The sequence below is a fragment of the Cuculus canorus genome, chromosome Z, assembly GCF_017976375.1.
Source record: "Cuculus canorus isolate bCucCan1 chromosome Z, bCucCan1.pri, whole genome shotgun sequence".
Classification (NCBI taxonomy): Eukaryota; Metazoa; Chordata; class Aves; order Cuculiformes; family Cuculidae; genus Cuculus; species Cuculus canorus.
Window position 1 is genome coordinate 1,475,476 of NC_071441.1, and position 22,314 is coordinate 1,497,789.

At 44.8% G+C, this 22,314-nt stretch overlaps 2 protein-coding genes across 7 annotated transcripts in view; both read left to right on the plus strand.

Annotated features, from left to right (window-relative positions):
• Positions 1-8,333: 8,333 nt before the first annotated feature.
• CCDC112 (coiled-coil domain containing 112) lies at positions 8,334-19,735 on the plus strand. Of its 6 annotated transcripts, none has more exons than XM_054054968.1 (10): positions 8,334-8,528; positions 9,857-9,972; positions 11,730-11,851; positions 13,599-13,688; positions 15,063-15,138; positions 15,729-16,107; positions 16,954-17,367; positions 18,059-18,154; positions 18,761-18,879; positions 19,458-19,735. In XM_054054968.1, the coding sequence occupies exons 1-10, from the start codon at positions 8,397-8,399 to the stop codon at positions 19,486-19,488; spliced, it is 1,575 nt and encodes a 524-aa protein (XP_053910943.1). In that variant the 5' UTR covers positions 8,334-8,396; the 3' UTR covers positions 19,489-19,735. The 6 variants fall into 6 exon arrangements, with proteins under 6 accessions (XP_053910943.1, XP_053910945.1, XP_053910948.1 ...); XM_054054970.1 differs by having other exon boundaries at positions 8,334-8,513; XM_054054969.1 differs by having other exon boundaries at positions 8,386-8,682.
• Positions 19,736-21,374: 1,639 nt separating this feature from the next.
• The window catches only part of PGGT1B (protein geranylgeranyltransferase type I subunit beta), a 42,053-nt gene continuing 41,113 nt past the window's right edge, over positions 21,375-22,314 (plus strand). Inside the window, 1 exon segment of the mRNA XM_009557528.2 lies at positions 21,375-21,544. Coding sequence (XP_009555823.1) covers positions 21,420-21,544 — 125 coding nt within the window. The 5' untranslated portion in view covers positions 21,375-21,419.

The window sequence follows — 22,314 nt, forward strand, 5'->3', positions numbered from 1 at the left end:
CTAAAAGCTCTCGATGAAAAAGAAGTGGCAGAGACAGCTGCTGAGTAAGGTCCTGAAACCCCAGCATGACTGATGCTGTCAGTAGTGTGACCTATGCAACGTGCCAGTTTCAAACACAAGCAGCTGCTGAGGTTGTTGATTGAACATACAAATGGGTACCAGGGAGAGCATCCAACTTTTTGCTGTCTCGAGGTTTGGCCAAGCCTAAAACATGCTGTAATTTTGCCAGAGCACATTTCTGTCCTCTGCTTGCCAGATCTGAGAAGGAAGGTATTTTGGAAGACAGGACTTGAACTTAGGACTATCACCTTTGTCACACTCAGAACAACTTTAAGAACACCCTTGAAGCTTAAGTAACACCTTAGGAAATGTCTTGTGTCTACTGGCAAGCCTGCTATCTCTTTTTGTTTGTTTCTTTCAAGTGAAGTTGCAGGAAACATTTTGGTTTTCCTTTTATTACAGGAAAGGGAGATGAATAAGGAGTGAATTACAGCATATCCCAGAATGAGACATGATGTGAAAATACTTAAGAGAATGAAAAAAAAGAAGGAAATAATCTGAGGAATAAAGGAAGGAATAGGGTGCATTATTAAGAGATCAGATGGGTGCTTTTATAGCCTAGGAAATCTAGACAATATTATTAATGCCTTCACAAGTGGGTAGTTGTACACACAAGGTTAAAGGCTTTAATTTGTTTTGATCATTAATTTGCTATTTTACACAGTTATAAATCATTTTGTCATTTACACAGTTAGAAATCAGGAGAGTAAATAACACTAAAATAATGTGCTTCGGTTCATTTGGGACCCTTGGATTTGTCATGCAGATATGTTCAGGTTTTTCCATTTACTCTTTGGTCTTCCACTTCACTTTTAAAAATAACGAGAAATTAGAAATTTAGAATTCAATCAGGATTCAAATAAAGGTTTATTTTCTTGAAAGATACAGGCTCTGTTTTACAGAATGGAAAATAATTGGTAGTTTAGATGAGAAGACACTGTGAATACAGCTTTTTTTTATGCCTGTCACCTACATTCTCCTATGAACAGTCACTAAAACTAACCTACTGATCCCAGGCTTCTTTCTGTATCTTGTGCTTTTCAGATTCTTTGGATAAGCCTTCTGTACAGGACAAAATACGAAGGCCAACCTACTGTTCCTTGCAATCGTGTCACCATGCGAAGTTCCTTCTACCTAAAGCACAGCTTTATGCAAAAATGAGCGAGAGTGAGCGGAACAGGCATTCATCTGGGGAATAGGAAAAGGATCTTCTATACTGCCACTGTCCAGTCTGGGACAACCTGTCACTGTCACTGTCTTGACTTCTGGGACAAGTCAGGCACTGGCAGAACAAGGTACTGGGGGACACTGACATCGAGCTGTGGCCGCAGAGTGAGAAACCTCTGTGTGTCCATGCTGCCAGGCATGCCAGCAGTCCAGGACAGGTCTCACCGGGAGAAGTGATGACGATTCTGTATCCTCATCAAACGAAGAGGAGCTGATGAGTCCAGGTCAGACCATCCTGCAAAGAGGGACAGAGACAAAGAAAGAGCTGAGCGCAGTCTGTTATCTATAGGCAGTAAGAGCTTGCTATTGGTTTCTAGAAAGAAAAAAATACAAAGCCAGGCCTCTGGTAGCTATCAGGTGCTTCTCAGATGACACCTGGTGGACAAAACTGAAGCAGCCTGCCTTTACGGTGCAGAACGGCACCATCCCTGCTCACATCACAGAATCACAGAATCACCAGGTTGGAAAGGACCCATTGGATCATCGAGTCCAACCATTCCTAACACTCCCTAAACCATGTCCCTCAGCACCTCATCCACCCGTTCCTTAAACACCTCCAGGGAAGGTGACTCGACCCCCTCCCTGGGCAGCTGTTCCGGTGCCCAATGACTCTTACTGTGAAGAATTTTTTTCTGATATCCAACCTGAACCTCCCCTGGCGGAGCTTCAGGCCATTCCCTCTTGTCCTGTCCCCTGTCACTTGGGAGAAGAGCCCAGCTCCCTCCTCTCCACAACCTCCTTTCAGGCAGTTGTAGAGAGCAATAAGGCCTCCCCTCAGCCTCCTCTTCTCCAGGCTAAACAACCCCAGCTCTCTCAGCCGCTCCTCGTCAGACTTGTTCTCCAGCACTGCCTCTTTTACTGCTGGTGTACCCACCAGGTGCCCTCCCTGCTCTGCTTTTCCCCTCCAACAGTGCCGTATCACAGTGCCCCAGAACAAGCACATATCATCCATCACCCACCAACTCATAGTAGCTTTTTTTTTTCCCTGCACCTGCTTCCATTTCTTTTCCATATTCTGCCTGAGGCCCTGAGTTGGTTTTATTCTGACTGTGAGTTTGAGGCTGGATTAGACCAGAGACATTGTTTTCAGAAACAAAAGTACAAGGAAGTCCACATTGTTAGCAGCAAGTGGGTGCTTTTATAGCCTAGGAAACCTAGACAATCGTAATAATGCCTTCACAAGTGGGTATTTGTACACACAAGGTTAAAGGCTTTAATTTATTTTGATCGTTAATCTGCTCTTCACAGAATCACAGAATCACAGAATCACAGAATCACAGAATCACAAGGTTGGAAGGACCCATTGGATCATCGAGTCCAACCATTCCTAACACTCCCTAAACCATGTCCCTCAGCACTTCATCCACCCGTTCCTTAAACACCTCCAGGGAAGGCGACTCGACCCCCTACCTGGGCAGCCTCTGCCAGGGCCCAATGACTCTTACTGTGAAGAATTTTTTTCTGATATCCAACCTGAACCTCCCCTGGCGGAGCTTCAGGCCATTCCCTCTTGTCCTGTCCCCTGTCACTTGGGAGAAGAGCCCAGCTCCCTCCTCTCCACAACCTCCTTTCAGGTAGTTGGAGAGAGTAATAAGGTCTCCCCTCAGCCTCCTCTTCTCCAGGCTAAACACCCCCCAGGTCTCTCAGCCGCTCCTCATCAGACGTTCTCCAGCCCCTCACCAGCTTCGTTGCTCTTCTCTGGACACGCTCCAGAGCCTCAACATCCTTCTTGTGGTGAGGGGCCCAGAACTGAACACAGTACTCAAGGTGCGGTCTCACCAGTGCTGGGTACAGAGGGAGAATCACCTCCCTGGACCTGCTGGTGACCCCATTTCTGATACAAGCCAAGATGCCGTTGGCCTTCTTGGCCACCTGGGCACACTGCTGGCTCATGTTCAGTCGGCTGTCAACCAGCATCCCCAGGTCCTTCTCTTCTGTGCAGCTCTCCAGCCATTCTTCCCCCAGTCTGTAGCGCTGCATAGGGTTGTTGTGCCCCAAGTGCAGGACCCGGCATTTGGCCTTGTTGAACCTCATCCCATTGGTCTCGGCCCAGCAGTCCAGCCTGTTCAGATCCCTTTGCAGAGCCTCCCTACCCTCCAGCAGATCCACACTTCCTCCCAGCTTAGTGTCATCTGCAAACTTGCTGAGGGTGCACTCAATGCCTTCATCCAGGTCATTGATAAAGACATTGAACAGAGCTGGACCCAGTACTGAGCCCTGAGGAACTCCACTTGTGCTCTTTCTCTTTTAAACTAATGCCAGTTTTCTCTCCTAACATTGGCTGTTTTCTCTCCTCAAGACCTTACCAATGCCCTTGTGCCATCTCATGCACAACCCAGAGATAAGGCACCAAGAAAAACCCTGTCTGAGTTCACCTGGAGAGAAATATTTACTTCGGCAAGCCTTTCTTCTGGGGACCCACACCCACTTTTTTGGGCACTTTTGCCTCCTGATGAGTTAGGTGGTTTTCTCAAGGATGTCATGGATGGGAATACAACAGTTCTGTACAGTCCTTTTTCTCTACTTGGCTTGAAGAATGGGATACTGCTGACCCAACACTGTGACAGATGATGCCTATCCCATAAAGAAAACTGGCTGCGATCAACTCTTTGATTGATAGCATTGCATCTTCCAGGCTAACAGGGTTTTATTCTGCTATTTGAGATTTTTTTGCTCATCATACCCAATTCCTTTAAATTTTAACAGCTTTACATTTTCTCTGTCTGTTTCAATGCTTTATTTTTATGCAAAATCTTGAAAGCTTTTATAAAACAAAATACATACTGAAGTTGGGGATTTGCTAACTTCAAACACCAAAATTAAGATGGAAGAATCTGGGAGAGAATCTAGCTTGATTCCTCTGGATCTAAATCATTCGTTTACAAAAAAACACATACAGGCTGCCCAAGAGTTGTGGTGTTGTGTTTGGTCTGGCTGGGACGGGGGTCACATTACCTACTGCTGTCCACATACAGCCTTGCACTCCGTGTGTAGCTAAAATGGTGTTGACACCACACCTGCGACTTGGCTACTGCTGATGAGGGCTCTGCAGCATCAGAGCTGTGTCTCCAACCACCCCTCAAAGGCCAATGTGCTGAGGGTGGGCTGAGGGTTGGGAAGGGACACAGCTGGGAGAGCTAACCCAAACTGACCAAAGGGATATTCCATACACGCGATACCATACCCAGCACAGAAAAGCTAAGAAAAGATGGGGCAGGGAGGGGCATTAAGGTGACTTCTGAAGTAACTGCAACATATGCTGGAGTCATACTTCCCAGGAAGTGGCTGGACATCGTGTGCTTATGGGAAGTAGAGAATAAATCATTTTGCTTTCCTTGCTTCTGAGCACAGACGTTGCTTTAATTCATTAAACTGACTTTATATTGATGCATGAGGTTTTCATCTTACTTTCTCCCCCTCCTGTCCTGTTGACCAATACAGCAGCACGGTGGGCAGTCAGCGGCCAGCCAAAGCCAATCCACCACAGGAATATCCTGTCTTAGACAAGCCCTGTTGCACAGAGGGAATAAAGTTACATCCTGGTCAGTTGAAAGCCAGGGTTCGTCTTTATACCAGCATTACAGGCTGACCCCCACCCCGTGCTTAGAGTCAGAACTAGCCAAGCCTAGCTCTGCTCTGATACCCGAAACAGAATCACAGAACCATAGAATAGTTGGCATTAGAAGGGGCCTTAAAAATCTTATAGTTCCAACCCCCCTGCCATGGGCAGGGACACGTCCCACACTTCCACACATGATTTCCAGGGCATCTTTGTAAAGTCCTCAAGATTCTGAGCAACTCACAAGTAAAGCATGTGGCAAACAATAACATAGATTGACCATCCAGAAGCTGAAAAACTACTGAATGGTATCTGAATTATACTATGAGCACAGCCACCGTGTTAAAATGCTTTCTGGAAACAGGTGCTTCTGCGGAGCAATCCCTGGCCAGTTAACAGTTTGCTGATTCTAACAGCAGAAACCTCGGAATGGCCAACTGCCACCTGATACAATATGTGGAATATTTCAAAGTGGAATATTTTGATTTAAGCTAGAGTACAGTTAGGTTTTGCCTAAGCAGTTGTGGGTTTTGAAAGTTTAGTTTCATGTTGCCCAGGCCTGATAAAGGATGCTTGCTTTCTAAAACTCCAAAACCAGCCTTAGAGAGTTTTATTTGCTGACAATTTCAGTATCAATATCAATAAATCCTTGCAACTGCAAAAGAGTGCTTATCCTTTCAGGTTATTTATCCCTGTCTGGAGATTGTCTGCATATTATCTCTTGATACAAGACAGATTTATACGACAAGATAATTAAACATACAGACCAGCTGCAGCAAAACTTATTAATTAATTCTTACAGCTTGTTATGGTCTCTGGTTCATTTGTATCAGGATTTAAGGTTTTGCATTGCTTGCTTCCTTTAGGAAGAGCATATCTTCATTATCCTGATGGAAAACAAAAGACTTTTGCAATATTCAATACATTTATTTTTTTTTTTTTTTTGTAACTCAAGATCTTGGCTTTTTTTTTTTTTTCCCCACTCACATAGACCAATCAAACTTTTAATGAGTTGCCAATTAACATTTCTGCAGAATAGAAATAATCTATTCACGCTCTGGCTTTTCTAGTTGAAGAGATTTCACAGACTGGTGTTTTCCCAGCTGCAGAACTCAAAAGCCTTCACAGATGCTAACGAAATGGCCTAAGCTGAAGATATTTTATCGCCTAATTGATGTTTTTAAGAGCACTTTCCTGACAATTTTTTTCCTCTTTATATTTTATGGCTGCACCTACATTTGATTTCTTTGTATTTGCTGAATAGGAATTAACAAGTAAAGGAGAATATTTCAAAACCTGAAAATAGTCATCAGCATAAATTAAGGAGGATTGTTCACACAGATCGGTACCTGGAACGGCTTGTGAAAGTGTTCTCTCGCCACAGGGATGATTCAAAGTCATCTTTGTCTTGCCCTTCACTACCGGTGTAAGAGAAAAAAATCGTGTCTTCTAAAACACGACTGTATTTCCTTCCCTTCGGTGTGATACTGAAAACGTCAGCAAATAAGACTCGGTTTGGAGGAGCATCCTTTACCAGTTCTGGGCAACATCCATCAATCATATGCAACGAGACAAAGGCTGGTTACAGAATATATTTCCCACTTACATGCATATGTATAAATTTTCTCAGAAATCTTACGTGTATTCTATTACTTTCCAAGCTCTAATTTTAATGTTATGAAACTTTTCAGTACTCAGAACTGTTGCTAACTTGGAGCTTTGGCTCCAGCCCTCTGCTTGACCTGGCTTTTAAGATACACAGAAACTCCAAACAGAGGTGATTACAGAAGAAGAGACATCTGCGCAGCACAAGTTGTTCCTCGCACAATACATAAACATTTTCAAGAAACAATGTCTAGAAAACAACATTGTAAAGAAAACCTGCTATCAGGGGGACATTCTGTCTAACTTTCAAACCCCACAACCGCTTAGACAAAACATAACTGTACTTTAGCTTAAATAAAAATATTCCACGTTGAAATACTCCGTATATTGTATCAATATGCTTAGTTGCTTTGTAAGATATAGCTGGTTTAGGTCAGGAAATAACCTGAAGGGGTCTCCAGACATGGCTGGATAACCTAAAAAATAAACATTCTTTGAGGATTTACACTGTTCTTTGCCTAAAACAAGTATATCTACCCACCTTTCGTAAGGTGGGATGCCTTTTTTTTCAGAAGGGAATCCGCTTCAGCGCTAAATTGTAAAATAGCAATAATATTTCCTTTGCTTGTAAGACTGTTGTTTCCAATATTTTACCCGTGACTTAGTGTGATACCGTGAAAAAAGGAAAACTCAGTCACCAATGCCAATTTGATTAAGTAGTCGTTGCTTTTAATAGATAATGATGCTGGACACACCGGGAGTTATTGCACCTTATGTGTGTGCCCATTGAGGCTGGTTACAGGACTTGTGCACTGGCTAAACATACATATTCATGGAATTGTGGAATCATTGAACAGTTTGTGTTGGAAGAGACTTTAAAGCCCATCCAGTTCCACCCCCTGGATCCATCGACATCCCACTGGATCAGGGGCTGCCCAAGGCCCACCCAGCCTGGCCTGGAACCCCTCCAGGGATGGGGCAGCCACAGCTTCTCTGGGCAGCCTGGGCCAGAGCCTCACCACCCTCACGGTGAAGAAATCCCTCCTAATGTCCAGTCTAAATCTGCCCCTCTGCAGTTTATATTCATATAGTTGCAGGAAGCATTGGTTAAACATACATAGAACTCATTATTACATTGGTTAAAATATACATAAAACTCATTATCAAATCTTATCACTCCCTCTGTATGTGCATCACGGTTTCATTGTGTTTTGAGAACCCTCTTATGCTTTTTTATTTCCCTCCTCATGGTGTCCTCTTGGTGAGCTCAGGTTTGTTCTTTGTGTCGGCATTTTCCTCCTCTTGGAGCATCAGTTTCTTTAAGATACACAACACTTGATTTGTTGCTTGTTTCCACTACTGAACAAGCGAAACTCCTGTTCAATTACATTCTTTCTTCCTGCAAGATGGCCAAGATTTGATTCTTATTATTCTTATTATTGCTTAAGCTAATTCGTTCTCTTAACATAATGACTTTTTCCTTTCTTCAAGCGTTTCCCATAGCCCCACGCGCGCTTCACCATCCACTAGGCAGGGCGGCGGCCATGTTGGGGGGGGGCGGCCATGGAGGGGGGGGGGGGGCGACCATGTTGGGGGGGGCGGTGGCCATGGCCGGGGGGGGAGACGGGCGGGGAGGGGGCGGTGGCCGTGGCGGGGGCGGCCATGTTTGGGGGGCGGCCATGGTTGGGGGGGGGGACGGCCATGGCGGGGAGGGGACGGGAGGGGAGAGGGCGGGGGCCATGGCGGGGGCGGCCATGTTGGGGGGGCGGTGACCATGTTGGGGGGGCGGCCATGGCGGGGGGGGGCGGCCATTTTGGGGGGGCGGCGACCATGTTGCGGGGGGGCGGCCATGGCGGGAGGGGGGCGGCCATGTTGGGGGGGGGGCGGCCATGGCGGCGCTCCCTGCGCAGAGCCCGCCCTCCGCCGCGGGGAGGCGGCAGGAGCCATGGCGGGTGCGGGGGCAGCGGGGGCACCCGGGCAGCAGGGCACGGCCGCCTGCCCCGCCGAGCCCCTCTCCGCGCCCGGCCAGGAGCGGGGGGGAACCAGAAAGGAAAGAAAACGTGTAGGAAGAAGCCGTGTGGGTTTCTTGCCGCGCTGCCCTCAAAATGGTGTGGCGGTACCGCGGAGGGGCCGTGTGGCGGTCTGCGTCGCTCGGGATGCGGTGGGCAAAGGCTTTGCGAGGGATGTCCCGCGGAGCCCAGGAGACGGGCGCTGATCCACCGGGACTGGCGGTGGGCGAGAGGGAATGGCCTCGGGCTGCACCGGGGCGGGTTCAGATCGGACATCAGGGAAGATTTCATCGCCAAAGGGCTGCGGGCGCACCCAGGGGGTCACCGCCCCGCGAGGGCGATGAGGGACGGTTCGATGTGATACAGTATGTGGAATATTTCAGAGTGGAATGTTTTGATTTATGCTAAAGTACAGTTACGTTTTGTCTAAGCAGCTGTGGTTTCAAAGTTAGGCAGAATGTCCCTGTGATAGCACGTTTTTTTTTTCTCTGACAGCATGTTTTCCTTAAAGCGGTGGTTTTCAGACACTGCCCTTTCTTTTAAAATGATGATGTATTTTGTGAGGAACAGTTTGTGCTGCGCAGATGTCTCTTCTTCTGTAATCACCTCTGTGTGAAGTTTCTACATATCTTAAAAGCCAGGGTGGAGCAGAGAGCGGGAGCCAAAGCTCCACGTTAGCAACAGTTTTGACAGTTGCAGATTTTCATAACATTAAAATTAGACCTTGGAAGGTAATAGAATCCGCGTAAGATTTCTGGGGAAATCTATACATATACATGTAAGTGGGAAATATATTCTGTAATAGCCTTTGTCTCGCTGCACACGACTGATGGAGATCATTCCTGCGTGTTGCCCTAGGCCTGATAAACGGTGCTTGTTTTCTAGAGCTCCAAAATGAATCTTACAGGGTTTTATTTGCTGACATTTTTCAGTATCAGGTGAAGTGCGTAGGGATATGGTTTAGTAGTAGATGGGTGTGTTTGGACTTGATGATCTCGAAGGTCTTTTCCAACCTAGTGATTCTGTGATTCTTGAACAAGATGAAAAGGGGTTATTGTGCCTGGTGTAGGTTACACGGCTGTGGTCAGAGACTGATCTGAAAGGCACAATCACCTGGATGCAGCATTGCAGTGTGCTTGGTGAGCAGCAAATTGATGTTGCAGGCTTTCTGTTTGCTGTTGAAGAATACATTTTCCTGTACACATATCATCTTGCCATCGCTCACCACTCCAGTTTTATATCTCTGTGACTTAAAAATATTTGAGCTGTGCCAGTATAAAACTGAAGTAATGCCATTACTGCATTGCAGTGTTATCCCTTTTAAGAATAACCAGTGAGCATTTAAAAAAACCCCTAAATACTGTTTTTTAATAAGATTTGATTTTGTTATATACAGCATGACAGCTGTTCCAGTACTGCAGGAGCTGATGGACAACTTCAGAACTGGAAGCTGAAAGCTGAGCAAGCTAAGAAACTTGAATTCATAAGGACTGCAGAAAAGCTAAAAACCCAGTAAGTTAAACACTTATTTTCATGCTTTTCTGGAGGTAACATAACTCAAGGTTGGAGGTAACTCTAGGTAACTCAAGGTTCAAAGAATTTATGATAATGAAATCTTTAGGTTAGGATTTCCTTTTCAGGAACTCAGGCAGGTTATTGTGGTTGTTACAGTAGTTCAGGATAGGTTCTTGAGGTCCAAAATGCCCTGTTCTAATTAGCATTTGGACTTCAGTCATCTTTCTTAGTACATTATTGCTGCAGTAGATGTACAAAAAAAGAAAGTGCAGTGGCATAATGGAGCTCTCAGTTTTCCTACTCAGCTCTGCTTAGCCTTCTAAGGACCTAAACCCCTTAAGACATACCAGCAAAAGGGGAATTGGGGCAGCATTACAACAGCTTCTTTAGAGAAGACTGAAAACATCTAGGCTGCTGCTTTGGAAAACAGGAGTTCAAGACAGCTCAGGCACAGAAGTTACTTGAATCTGTCTCTGCATGCCTTGAGTAAGTGCTGTAACAACTACACTGGCAACTAGAAGAACAGGGAGGTTTCTTCTCACACGGAGGGCTTTGTGAGGAAGAGCTGACATAGCCACTCAGGTGAACGAGAAGTTTGTAGTTGGGAATCCTGAATGGACAGTGACACTTGTGTCTCACAGCAATGTTTTATACTGTCTTACTGAATCAGTTTCTCCTTGGTTAGTCTGGATCCTAGGCTATGGCTCACAAATTGACTGCTGGGTAATGTAGATGTTCCCAGGCAGCTTCAAACAGGCATGCCATTTAACTGTCACATTGTCTGCCTGTAGCTGTTGTACTCTGAAGGCTTCTAGTGCACTGTCTGGGGAGATGTGATGCTCGTATCCAGTCTGAATTCTCATGGACAGCAAAGCTTTTAAACTGTGAGCTATAAACTGCACCATATAAGGGTTGGAACGACATAGGAAGTCTTCTGAAGAACCAATCTGCTACTGAGAGACAGGGTTTCTTGAACTATCAGTTAGCAGTGGGAATCCTACCAGACGCATCTGCACTGTGTGGCACCAGTGTTCCGCTGTTCTCATCTGTAACGTGGTGGCACCAAATTTCACAAGTGTCCTCAGGACCGCAGTATCTCCAGTCCTTGTGCATCTGCTGTTCTGTAGGTCAAACCCTAGTATACTGCCTGGTTGTAGTAACGCAAAGCACATCCTACTCTGAGTTGGACTCTAAAACTTCTGACCTTAGTAAGAAAGCGAAAGTCATCTACAGCTTTCTGTACTATACATAAAGCATAGCCAGTAAGTAAGACGTTAAAGCTGCTACCTTATTTAAGTGCTAATGAGCTTAAATTTGAATCTTCAGTTGCAGTAGTACTATTTACTAGTGTTAAAGCTGAGGGAATGAACTCTCTGTGCTGGGGCTCCATCTATGTGTGCAACAGCATTAGTACAACCTGTTTCTGTCCCCATACCTCCCAATGAAAATTCTCATAAGGCTCCTTGGTAGTGAGCACACAGATAAAATTTCAGGCTATTTCAGTGTGTGGACTATTGTTTGTCAGCAAGACAATTTCCTTGTTAACTTCTTTCTCTTGTTCAAGTTCTTGGGGTACTTTCGTATGTAGTCTTAAAACTACAGAAAGATCTTCCTTGAAAACAACTGTGATTGTGATTTGTATAAAAGCTGACAGTCCTCTTGACACAAACTTAGCTGGATATGAAACTTGGAAAATCTTGGGTCTTTGCCAAGTATCCATGCCTTAGAAAAAGTGTGGTGACCTTTCTTTCCAGGCTTGCAAATGCAGAAAAAGACACAAATGGACGTCTGTACAATAGGAAGAGTGATCTTAGGGTAGAATACAGCATACTAGAGGAGCTGGAACACAGCATGACCATCAGCAGGAAAACTGAAAGTAAGTGGGGCTTTAAGGGTTTTGTTTGCTTTATTTTTGCTCTACTGTTGTTTGTTTAAATGTTTTAATAATAAGCAGTAAAGAGAGATTCGTTCAGGTGGAAAGTAGATGTTGATACAAATGTGGTATTTTGCATGTGTATTGGTTATAAAGATGAGTTCCACAATTCAGTTGCAAAATTCAGAAACATAAAACATTCCTGGCTTTCTGTGTTAACTGTTTTAATTTAATCTTGAGTGTACCTACTAAAGGCCACAAAAATGTTGGTGGAAAGTTACTGTTTTAGAAACTGAGGATCAGTGTTGTGCATATACTGCAAAATCTAAAGTAATCTAGCTAAGATGCAATAAATACATACTTTCTATGACACCAGTTTTTCACACTGCTGCCTTTATTAAAAGTTCTGTGTTTGCATTTTTTCAAATTCTTGGATCATGAATATCCATAGTCTACATTGTGCTGTGAGATGGTACTCAGGCTGTCCTACAGCATCTGTTCCACTTATGGAATAATTAAGTACTTCAGGGAAAAAAAAAAGAGATTCCCTGGTCACAGTACTTTTCAAAAGTAATCAAATAAACCATGCTATCTCTTCTGATGTAGAAGATGAAAAGAAAATAAGTTAAAGAAGGGAAAGGACATGTAGAGACAACTGAAAATACGCTTGCCTTTCAAATTTGTATGTGTTTTAATGTGTGTCTTTTAACTAAGCAAACATCGTATCCTTTACATCTTGCAGTCCTTAAAAAAAGTAAATATTTCCAAGGACTAAGCTAAAAAGTCCAGAATGCTTTACAGGGTAAGAAGGGAGCATGGAACTATGGATGGCGATATTGTTGTGAGATCATAAAGGGGACAGAGATGAGAGGTGTAAGGCACTACATGTGAGATGTGAAGGAGCGCTGGAGTGTGATCTTTTTGGTGTGCACTAGAACGCCCAAACTTCCCATTTATTATGTCAAGGTTCCTATTTACTATGGCCTTTCAGCATGATCTATGTGTTCTTACACTTTCTGTGGCCTCAGTAGGAACTAGTAGGGTCGTGTCTTAGCTACATTTTTGTGATGCTTAAGCGTTGGACTCAAGTTATCTGTTCCTTAAACTTAATCTTTCAGGAAGATACAGTCTCCAGACTCCCTAGTACCTTAGATGTATCCAGGACTTCATCCTCATCAGTATTTTATTTATGGACTCATGAGGAACTAAGTGATGACAAAGCAAATAAATGCATGCATGCTTGGAGTACACGAAAACATCCATCCTACTTTAGTTAACACAGCAAATAAATTTCATCAAAGTAGTACATTCACATACGCTTTCCAAGTTTTGTTTTCTCTTCATTGCTGAGTGTTTTAAGGCCTAGGTTAGAGTCTCCCTCAAAATTGTGAAGCGGGTGTCATCTGCATAGGTAATATTCTCTAAACTCTGGTTGCCTGATTAAAAGTTCGGAACAAAAACTTCAGTGATTTAATCTTGATATGACTATCCATTTCACCCCTTTAGAAATAAGAGCTACTAATGTTAAAATGTGTTGATGCTGTGTGGGGAGATGCATGGCTCAAGCAGTCAGCTACATGCAGTTACTGTCATATTAAAATGCTTAGCCTTACGGCAGTTTCTGTGATCAAACAGAAGTTGTGACTCTGCTTAGATGAAATCCCCAGTTTATTTTGGACACTGCACTGCTCCTGTGTTGAACTTAATGCACAAACTGTTAGCGCTGTCAGCATCTTATTTTGTTTAACAGAAGATAAAGTCCTGCAGCAGCTATCAAAAATTCAAAGTAATGTGAGGAGACTTCAGCAACAATTAAAAGATGTGAAGCCTACACCAGAATGTAAGTCATGATGACAGATTTAAAAATATTTTCCCCTACAGACAGGTTTCTTGCATAGTTGGGCTTGTGCTTCTCCTGCAGACTTAGGATCCTTCTCCTCCAGTTTGTCTGCTTTTCCAGGAATCTGGGAAGGGAAGAATGCAGAAGTGTAAGAAATGATGAAAGATTGCACAGGTCCATGTGGAAAGAGGGAAATGTACTCCGTGTTAGAAGTGGTGTGGGTTTGTTTTTCAGGTTGTTGAAAGACAGGTATTTTCTATGTCTAACTCTTTGCTGTATGTACAATAAAGTTAGCATCCTAGTGCCACTTCGATACAGCTCCCGTTCATCTGTTAAGAAACAGGGAACTCATTTACAGCTGCTCACGTGGCATTAATTGTGAGTTGGAATATTCTGTGGAAGATGCTGAAACAACTTGTTCCGTTTGGATGTTTTGATACTTTGGGGAAATAGGCACTTGAAGAACCATTTTGAGGTTCAACTACCTCAGTACCTCGTGTGGAGCCCACGTTGAAGTCCTCCTATTAGCTCAGGGTGTCCTGATGCTAGATAAAACGCATCACATTTAATTTATTCAGTGTGTATTCTTTAAAGATGCAGTATCTTCTTTAAAAATGCATTTAAAAATGATTTCTTTAAAAATCTTCTTAAGCTTCAGCAAAGATACTAAGGATTAACAAGGCATGAAAGATGAAATAAGAGTTTTAGATGTTAAAACTACTGACTTTAGTTTGTTAATTTTCAAAGCCAGGTTAGTTAAACTGTGCGTTCCATGTGTGTCCATGAAGATATTGTACTGCTTTAAAACAGATACTTAAACTTCTGTCTATCATTGCAAAACAGATCTTCTTTAGACAGCTGTCTTACTGTCTTTCTCCATGTCAGGGTTACAGTAGGCTGACAGTACAAGGTATAGTCTTACTTTGATGTTTCTTTGTCACCTTTATGAAAGCAGTGACCTGTAGTTTAAATAGGATTGCTACCACCTGGTACGAGCCAAAGATTTGAGTGTGCAGTTTGAGTTACTAACTGCATTGTTAGGAAAAGAAAAAAAAAAAAAAGTAGAAACTGTATAGGCTGCCTTATTCTGTGAATCAGCTCAGTTACTCAGAATGAGACCTTTTTTATGGAAATAATAAACCTTTATACTGGTTTTGTGTCCAGTTAGCTAAGCCACTGTGAAATCACACTGTTTGGATAGATGTGGGTCTGTCTTTTAAGGCTGTTTGAGGTGGAAATGCATGCTTTTTTGGTACACTGAAACGAAAGTGTCCCAGAGGTCCCTGAAAGTAACTCACTTCTGGAGAGTGCTGAATTACTGGTAAATAGTGTAGACTTCCTAAGTGGTACACTCCTTTCTTCTTTTCCTTTTAGTTGTTGACAAGCTCAAGGAAACAATGGAAGAAATTGAAAGTGCAATCAGTGCTTTTAAAGAGGAACAGAGGCAAATGTATGTTTATACACACCTCAGCTACAAGAAAAAGTGCTTTCGTAAGACACAGTGAAAACTTTGCATTAATCAAGTAAACTATTCTTTTTGTTTGCTCTTTTAGCTGTGATTCCTGCGGTATATAAATCAAAACTGAAGCTGTCAACGTTAGAATGTTGATAAAACAGCCTTGTAGAAAGGCTGTTAATACAGCTATTGCAGTGATCCAATGTAACAATCACTTGCCTCTGAAAAGGCTTTTCAGAGAAAGGCTGCAGAAGAGATTAGATTGTGGGGCTTTTGTTGTTGTTTTGGTTTTCAAGTGGCTGGGGGTTTCTTTTACCCTTTTCTCTCTACTGGTGTCAGGAGGGGATTGAGTTCGATGTTTGAGTGCCATAAATGTGTGCTTTCATTAAGAGTAACTTAACTCTGATTGTGTAGCGCTTTATTATGGGATCATTACAACCCTGCTGTCATCAGTGTTACCATTTCAGTTCTTAATCTTTGAAGAAAAGCTTTTGTGTGGCATTGAACAATTCCAAAATTCATTTTCAGTGAATGAACAATGAATGCTAGATGTCTTTTCTTAGATTTCTGTGTTCTCTTCTCAGATACGAACAGCTTTTGAAAGAGGAAAAAGCTGCCATGAGTGAACTCAGTGCCTTAGAGAGAAAAGTGGAACTATGGGTGCTAGGCAGCTCAACAGCAGAAAAAGTCTTGAAATTACCATCAGTTAACAAAACACTTGAAAAGCATCTACCTGAGGAAGTAGTGGAGTTTGAAAGATTTCTTCAGCAAACAGGAGGGCGGCAAGGAGGCTGGGATGATCACGATCATCACACTTTTCTGAAAGTGTGGACAAAACACAAAGGAAGGCTATCTTACATGGATGAAGCCCTCGAGTATCTCTCTGGACGAACAAAAGAAGATATTGAACAGCATGACAAATGGTATCAAGAATTTCTAATTTTACATGAAGGAAAGAAAAAGGTAAAACAACCCTTCTAGGGCGTTTGTAGCTTTAAGAAAAAGTACTTGTTTTAAAAACTCACGCATTTCTTATTTTTGCCTTTGCCTCTCTGGTGGTAGTACTAGGTGGATTTCTGTTGTAGCTCATGGTATATAACTGAAGTCTTCAGCATCCTCAGCTTGCCAAAAGTATTTATCTTAAAGAACTACCAATAAGTGTACACATGGAAGCGGGCTGTGCAGTGCCAAGTATATTATAAATGCTTCTGATGGCAGTGGTCCAGCAAGTTTGATGCCAATCCCAGAGCAGGAAGTGATCCTTTCTGAAACTGCAGTTCTTGTTATATCTGTTCCTAAGAACGTCTCTTCCATAGTATCAGCAATACACATATGCCATACTGATACAGAGCATTATGATTCCTTCCAGAACTATCCACCTGAGTAATAAAAGATACACTGACATAAAAACTGAATTGTAAAATAGTAGGTGGAATTGTTAATTTGAAGAAATTCTAATGTTTCTAATTCTAGGATTTTATGAAATAAAATTAAGACCTGAAATATGTTTGAACTTAAAAAAGCATCAACATTCATAACAACCCAAAGTTATTATGAAGTCCATTAACTTAAGATAAATTTAGCTGGCACATAGTAAACCTGCCTGTGCAATACATAACATAGAAAAAACTTGTGAGAAAGCACAAGTAATATGTACTTCTTTGCCTTATGTTTTCCGTTTAGTAGACTTCTAATTCCTATCTGCAGTTTGTATCCTTGGAGCATGTTTTCATCAGACCAAATGAATGGGAATGTGTAGAATTTTCATGAAATATGAAATCCTTTTTTTTTCCTTGCTGTTCGCTGCAGGCAATTAAGAAGTGGAAAGAAAAGCAGCAGCAAGAAAAAGAAAGAAACTTGAAGGAGAAAGAAAAATTGGAAAAAATGTTCAAGGAAGAGTGGCTACAGCATGAAGAAGCTCATAAGCGAAAAGCAGAAGAAGAAAGACAAAGACAACGAGCAGCAATTGAAGCATGGAAGAAACAGAAAGCATTAACACTTGCAATGGAACAAGTGTCACAACTAAAACTAGAAGAGAAGGCAAAAAAGCAACAAAAAGAACACCAGCGCCATTGCCACACAAAGCTACTGCTGGAAAAGTATAGCTTGCAGAAGAAAGAAAAGGAGAAGCTTGAAAAGCTTGAAAAGCCCAAGAGAGAGGAAGCTGAAAAGGAGGAAATGAAGAGAATTGCTGCAGAAGAAATCACTAAGTTTCAAGAGCGTGTGCGTAATTACATCTCCATATATACATGTAGTTGTTTTAAATCCTCCTACCTCATCTTACAATGTAATCTTTTACACACTTTTTAAAATCCAAGTTTCATTCCTTTAAATCTATTTTTATTCACTATGATTAACAGCATCTGTTACATACAAGAAACGGTATGAAACTTCCAAAGATGTTCCTTTTCCTCAATATCTATGTAGTGCAGGATTGTTCAAGCTCGTCTTTCTTTCTATGTATAGAAGTGGTGCTACTTACTTCAGTGTGAAAATATTGGGGAAAAACAGTCAGAAGACCTGGTTGTTGTATGCAGATACAAAATAAAGACGGATGTTTGAAGATCCTGTAGGTTTCAGTAGCTGTAAAGTCCAGTTAGATCAATGTACATCTGATCACTGCAGAGCTGATATTGTTTCATTCACACCAGAGTTCATTTTTATAAGCAGAGATAAAGCTGCTACAACCAGGTTATTTTGCAGGTTTTTTTTTTTCTCAAAACTGTGTAACTATAATTTGTTTGTGCAGGAGAAGCTATAGCAAGTAGCTACCTACTGTAGTTTTATGCTATACTATGACAAGATAATTTCCAAGCAAACAAAAAAACCCCATGAAAAGGCTGCATACATATTTTCATATAATTTGTTTTACTACCAAAGAAAAGTTTGCTTTTCCATTCATTATGTGTTTCAGGATCTACATAAACTGGAGCTAAATATTTTACAGAAACAAGCTAAGGAAGCAGAGAAACGAGAGAAAGAAAAAAGGTTGGCAAAGTTAAGACAGAAGGTAACTTACCTTTTTCTTGGTTTTAATCTGATGTATGTGCAGTTTCGTTGGTTAAATGATCTTTTTCCTCATTGATCTAAGTAGCCATTATTTTTACTTCCCTAAATGACTGATGAAGGAAAAAAAAAAAAGTCATGCTTGTTATCAGGAGGCAAAAATGCAGCAGGCACTGTTGTTCCTGTATTTGAAAAAAGAAAGGCAAAAAAAAAAAAAGGCAAGAATTTATCTCCTGCCAGTATTTGTTCTGAGTAGAGCCTATAGCTCACACAAATGAGCTCCAGTATTGATGGGTTGATTTTTTTTTAGAGTGATCTTCTACCATTACTTAATTAAGTAGACCACTGGCTTCCAGAAGAGTTTTGGAAACAGTGTCTGCGTTCTCATTGAATTTAACTTTTTAAGTTACTAAAATTTAATGTCAGCAAGAAGTTGTTTCAGCTCTCACTGATGTCCTATTTCTAGCATGGAGGGAAAAGTCCCTTTCTGGCTAGCCAACAGTGTTCTGTTTACTTTGCACCCATCCGTACCATGAGGATTAATTAGCGCATGTAACTCATTCTGTGATCAAGGGATAAAGAACAGATTTTTGTTTTGTTTCATTTTGAGGTTGAGAGTCAGGTGAGCAGAGACCCGTCCAGGTTGTACAGTCCTACCAAGGGCTGGGAGGAATGCATGAAACAGATTGTGCAATCAGCTTCAGAACCGCTTTTCTGTATTCCGCATAGGTAAGGGGGAATCATAGAATGTCCTGAGCTGGAAGGGACCCACAAGGATCATCACAACTCCTGTCCCTGCAGAGGACACCCCAACATTCACATCATGTGTTTGAGGGCATTGTCCAAACACTTCTGGAATATTGTCAGGCTTGGCACAGTGACTGCTTCCCTGGGGAGCTGTTGCAGCGCTCCACCACCCTCTGGGTGAAGAACCTTTTCCTAATATCCAACTTAATATGCCTCTGGCACATCTTTCTGCCATTCCTTCAGGTCCTGTCACTGGTCACGAGACAGAAGAGATCAGCACTTGCTCTTCCTCCTCCTCTTCTGAGGGAGCAGTAAACTGCCATGAGGTCTCTCCTCAGTCTCCTCCAGGCTGAACAGATCAAGTGACTTTAGCTGCTCCTCATATGGCTTCTCCTCTAAGCTCTTCACCAACTTTGTGGCACGTCTTAACCCTTCACCAATTCTGTGCCCTCCTCTGGACACTCTCCAGTAGCTTTAGAAGGAGGTGAACGATGATGTGTAGTGTCACAGAAGTACATTTTGTTACAGATGTTCGTAGTGTTTTGCCCTTTTTTTTTCAGAGCTGTCCCAATCTGGGGAGAAGGGCTGTAGATGAGCACCTGCCTGACCCTGTTGCAGGATGATGACTGCTGCGCCTGTGAGAATCACAGAGTGGTTTGGGTTTGGAAGGAACCATGAAAGTCAGATGCAGTGAGCAGGGGCATCTTCGACCAGATCAGGTCGCTCAGAGCCCCATCCAACCTGATCTTGATTGTTTCCAGGAATGAGGCATCTACAACCTCTCTGGGCTACCTGTGCCGGTGTTTCACTATCCTCAGCATAAAACATTTCTTCCCGATATCTGTCTAAACTTCTCTTCTTTTAGTTTAAAACCATCCCCTCTTGTCCGAGGCCCTGCTAAAAAGTTTTGTCCCAACTTTCTTGTGAGTATTGAAAGGCCACAATGAGGTCTCCTCGGAGACTTGCAGCCTTCCGCTTGGAAGCGGTGACAAGATTTGCATCACACTGTGATGTATATAACCTTTGTGTTCTTTGAGTGTTGGGAATGAAACATCACCATTCAGACTGGCAAAGCCATCACGCTGGCATGTATTCCCGCCTGGTGCTGGCAGTGTGTTTCGTGTGGCGCTGCTGTGCCTGCCAGCCATGATGTCCCCTTGGACAGGGTGTGGATGTTGCATCTGCTCCCATAATGTCACTGTGCGAGGAGTAGGGCGTGTGTTCTCTGTGGGGCTGCTGCACCCGCGTCACTGTGGAGGATTCAGGTGCACGTTCTCTGCTGTTGACCAGGGAAGAGTGGCTGGAGAGCTGCACGGAGGAGAAGGACCTGGGGGTGTTGGTTGACAGCGACTGAACATGAGCCAGCAGTGTGCCCAGGTGGCCAAGAAGGCCAATGGCATCTTGGCTTGGATCAGAAACGGTGTGACCAGCAGGGCCAGGGAGGGGATTCTCCCTCTGTACTCGGCACTGGTGAGACCGCACCTTGAGTACTGTGTTCAGTTCTGGGCCCCTCACCACAAGAAGGATGTTGAGGCTCTGGAGCGTGTCCAGAGAAGAGCAATGTTTCCCAGAGTCATGGGGCGCTGTCAGAGGCTGCCCAGGGAGGGCGTGGAGTCACCACCCCGGAGGGCTTTAACAGACGGGCAGAGGAGGCGCTCAGCGCTGTGGTTTAGTGGCAGACGGGAGTGGTTGGACTCGGTGATCCTGGAGGTCTTTTCCCACCCTGCGATTCTACGATTCTCCGCCCGTGACGTCGCAGCGGAGGGGGTGTGGCTCACAGCTCCCGCGGTGCTGCCGCGCCGCCCCGTGGGGGCGCTGTGCCCCAGCGCCGCCCGTGGCGTCACCGCAGACGCACAGCGCCCGTGCCTGCTGCCCGTGACGTCACTGCGGAGGCACGGGGCGCTGTCAGCACGTTTCCGGTGGCTGCCCGTGACGTCAGCGGGAGCGGGGCTGCCGTACCGGGCTGCCCTGTGACGTCATGACCGAGGGGCTGCCCCACTCCCTGCTCCTGACGTTCCAGGCCCACGGAGCAGCCTCTGGCTGCTGCCCGGGACGTCACCGCGCGCGGCAGGGGCCCGTGCCTTTGGCGTGAGGGGCGTGACCGTGGCTGATGACGTCACCACGCAGGGGGAGGGGCCCGCGCCTTTGGCGAGGAGGGGGCGTGGCTGCTCACCGTGACGTCACCATAAGGGCGGGGCAGCGCGGGTATCCCACGGGGCGTGGCCCCTACCATCGACGTCATCACGCAGTGGGCGTGGCCGCCCTCAGGGCTGAGGGGGGTCGTTACCGCCAATGACATCACCACGGAGAGGGCGGGGCGGCGCGTTGAGAACGGGAGGGGGCGTGGTTAGCATCCCTGACGTCACCGGGTAGGGGCGGGTTGCAAGGCGCCTCTAGGGCGGAAGAGGCGTGGCTTATGGTAGTCCCCACCCACTTCCACCTCGGGACGCCGCGGCGCAGGGGGCGTGGCCACGTGACGCGCCGCGCGCGCCGGCGGGAGGGAGGGTAGGAGGGCGCGTAAGATGGCGGCGCCGCCGTGGCCGTGCGAGGGGGAGCGGCTGGACTTCCTGCGCGAGCGGCACGTGCGCTTCTTCCAGCGCTGCCTCCAGATCCTGCCCGAGCGATACTCCTCCCTCGAGACCAGCAGGTACCGCGGGCCGGGAGTGCGAGGCTGGGCCTGGGCTCGCCGCGGGGGAGCCGCGCTGATCCCTCTGCTCTCCTTCTGTTTCGCTCATTTAATCCACACGCGCGGCCGCTGTTAGGATAAGTGGCTTAAGCCTTCTGTAGATCGGAGTCGGCAGCGGGAGACTTGTTTATCTCGGTACGATATGGAGATAGTCTTGCAAAAAGTGAGGTGTTTTATTTAAGCTGAAGTAGGGTCAATTAATCATAGAGTTATAGAATCCTGGGACGGTTTGAGTTGGGAGAAACCTCCAAGCCCATCCAGTCCCACCTCTGCCATGGGCAGGGACATCCCACTGGATCAGGAGCTGCCCAAGGCCCATCCAACCTGGCCTGGAACCCCTCCAGGGATGGGGCAGCCACAGCTTCCCTGGGGAACCTGGGCCAGGGCCTCACCGCCCTCAATGTGAAGAAATTCTTCCTAATGTCCAGTCTAAATCTGCCCCTCTCCAGTTTATCCCCATTCCCCATAGTCCCATCCCATCCCCAGAAGCCTTTGTGAACAGCCCCTCTCCAGCTTTCCTGTAGCCCCTTCAGGCACTGGAAGGTCGCTATAAGTTCTCCTCTGAGCCTTCTCTTCTTCAGGCTGAACAACCCCAACTCTCTCAGCCTGTCCTCATAGGGAAGGTGCTCCAACCCTCCCATCATCCTTGTAGCCTCCTCTGGACCCATTCCAACAGCTCCATCTCCTTGTTGCGTTGAGGATTCCAGAACTGGACACATTACTCCAGATGA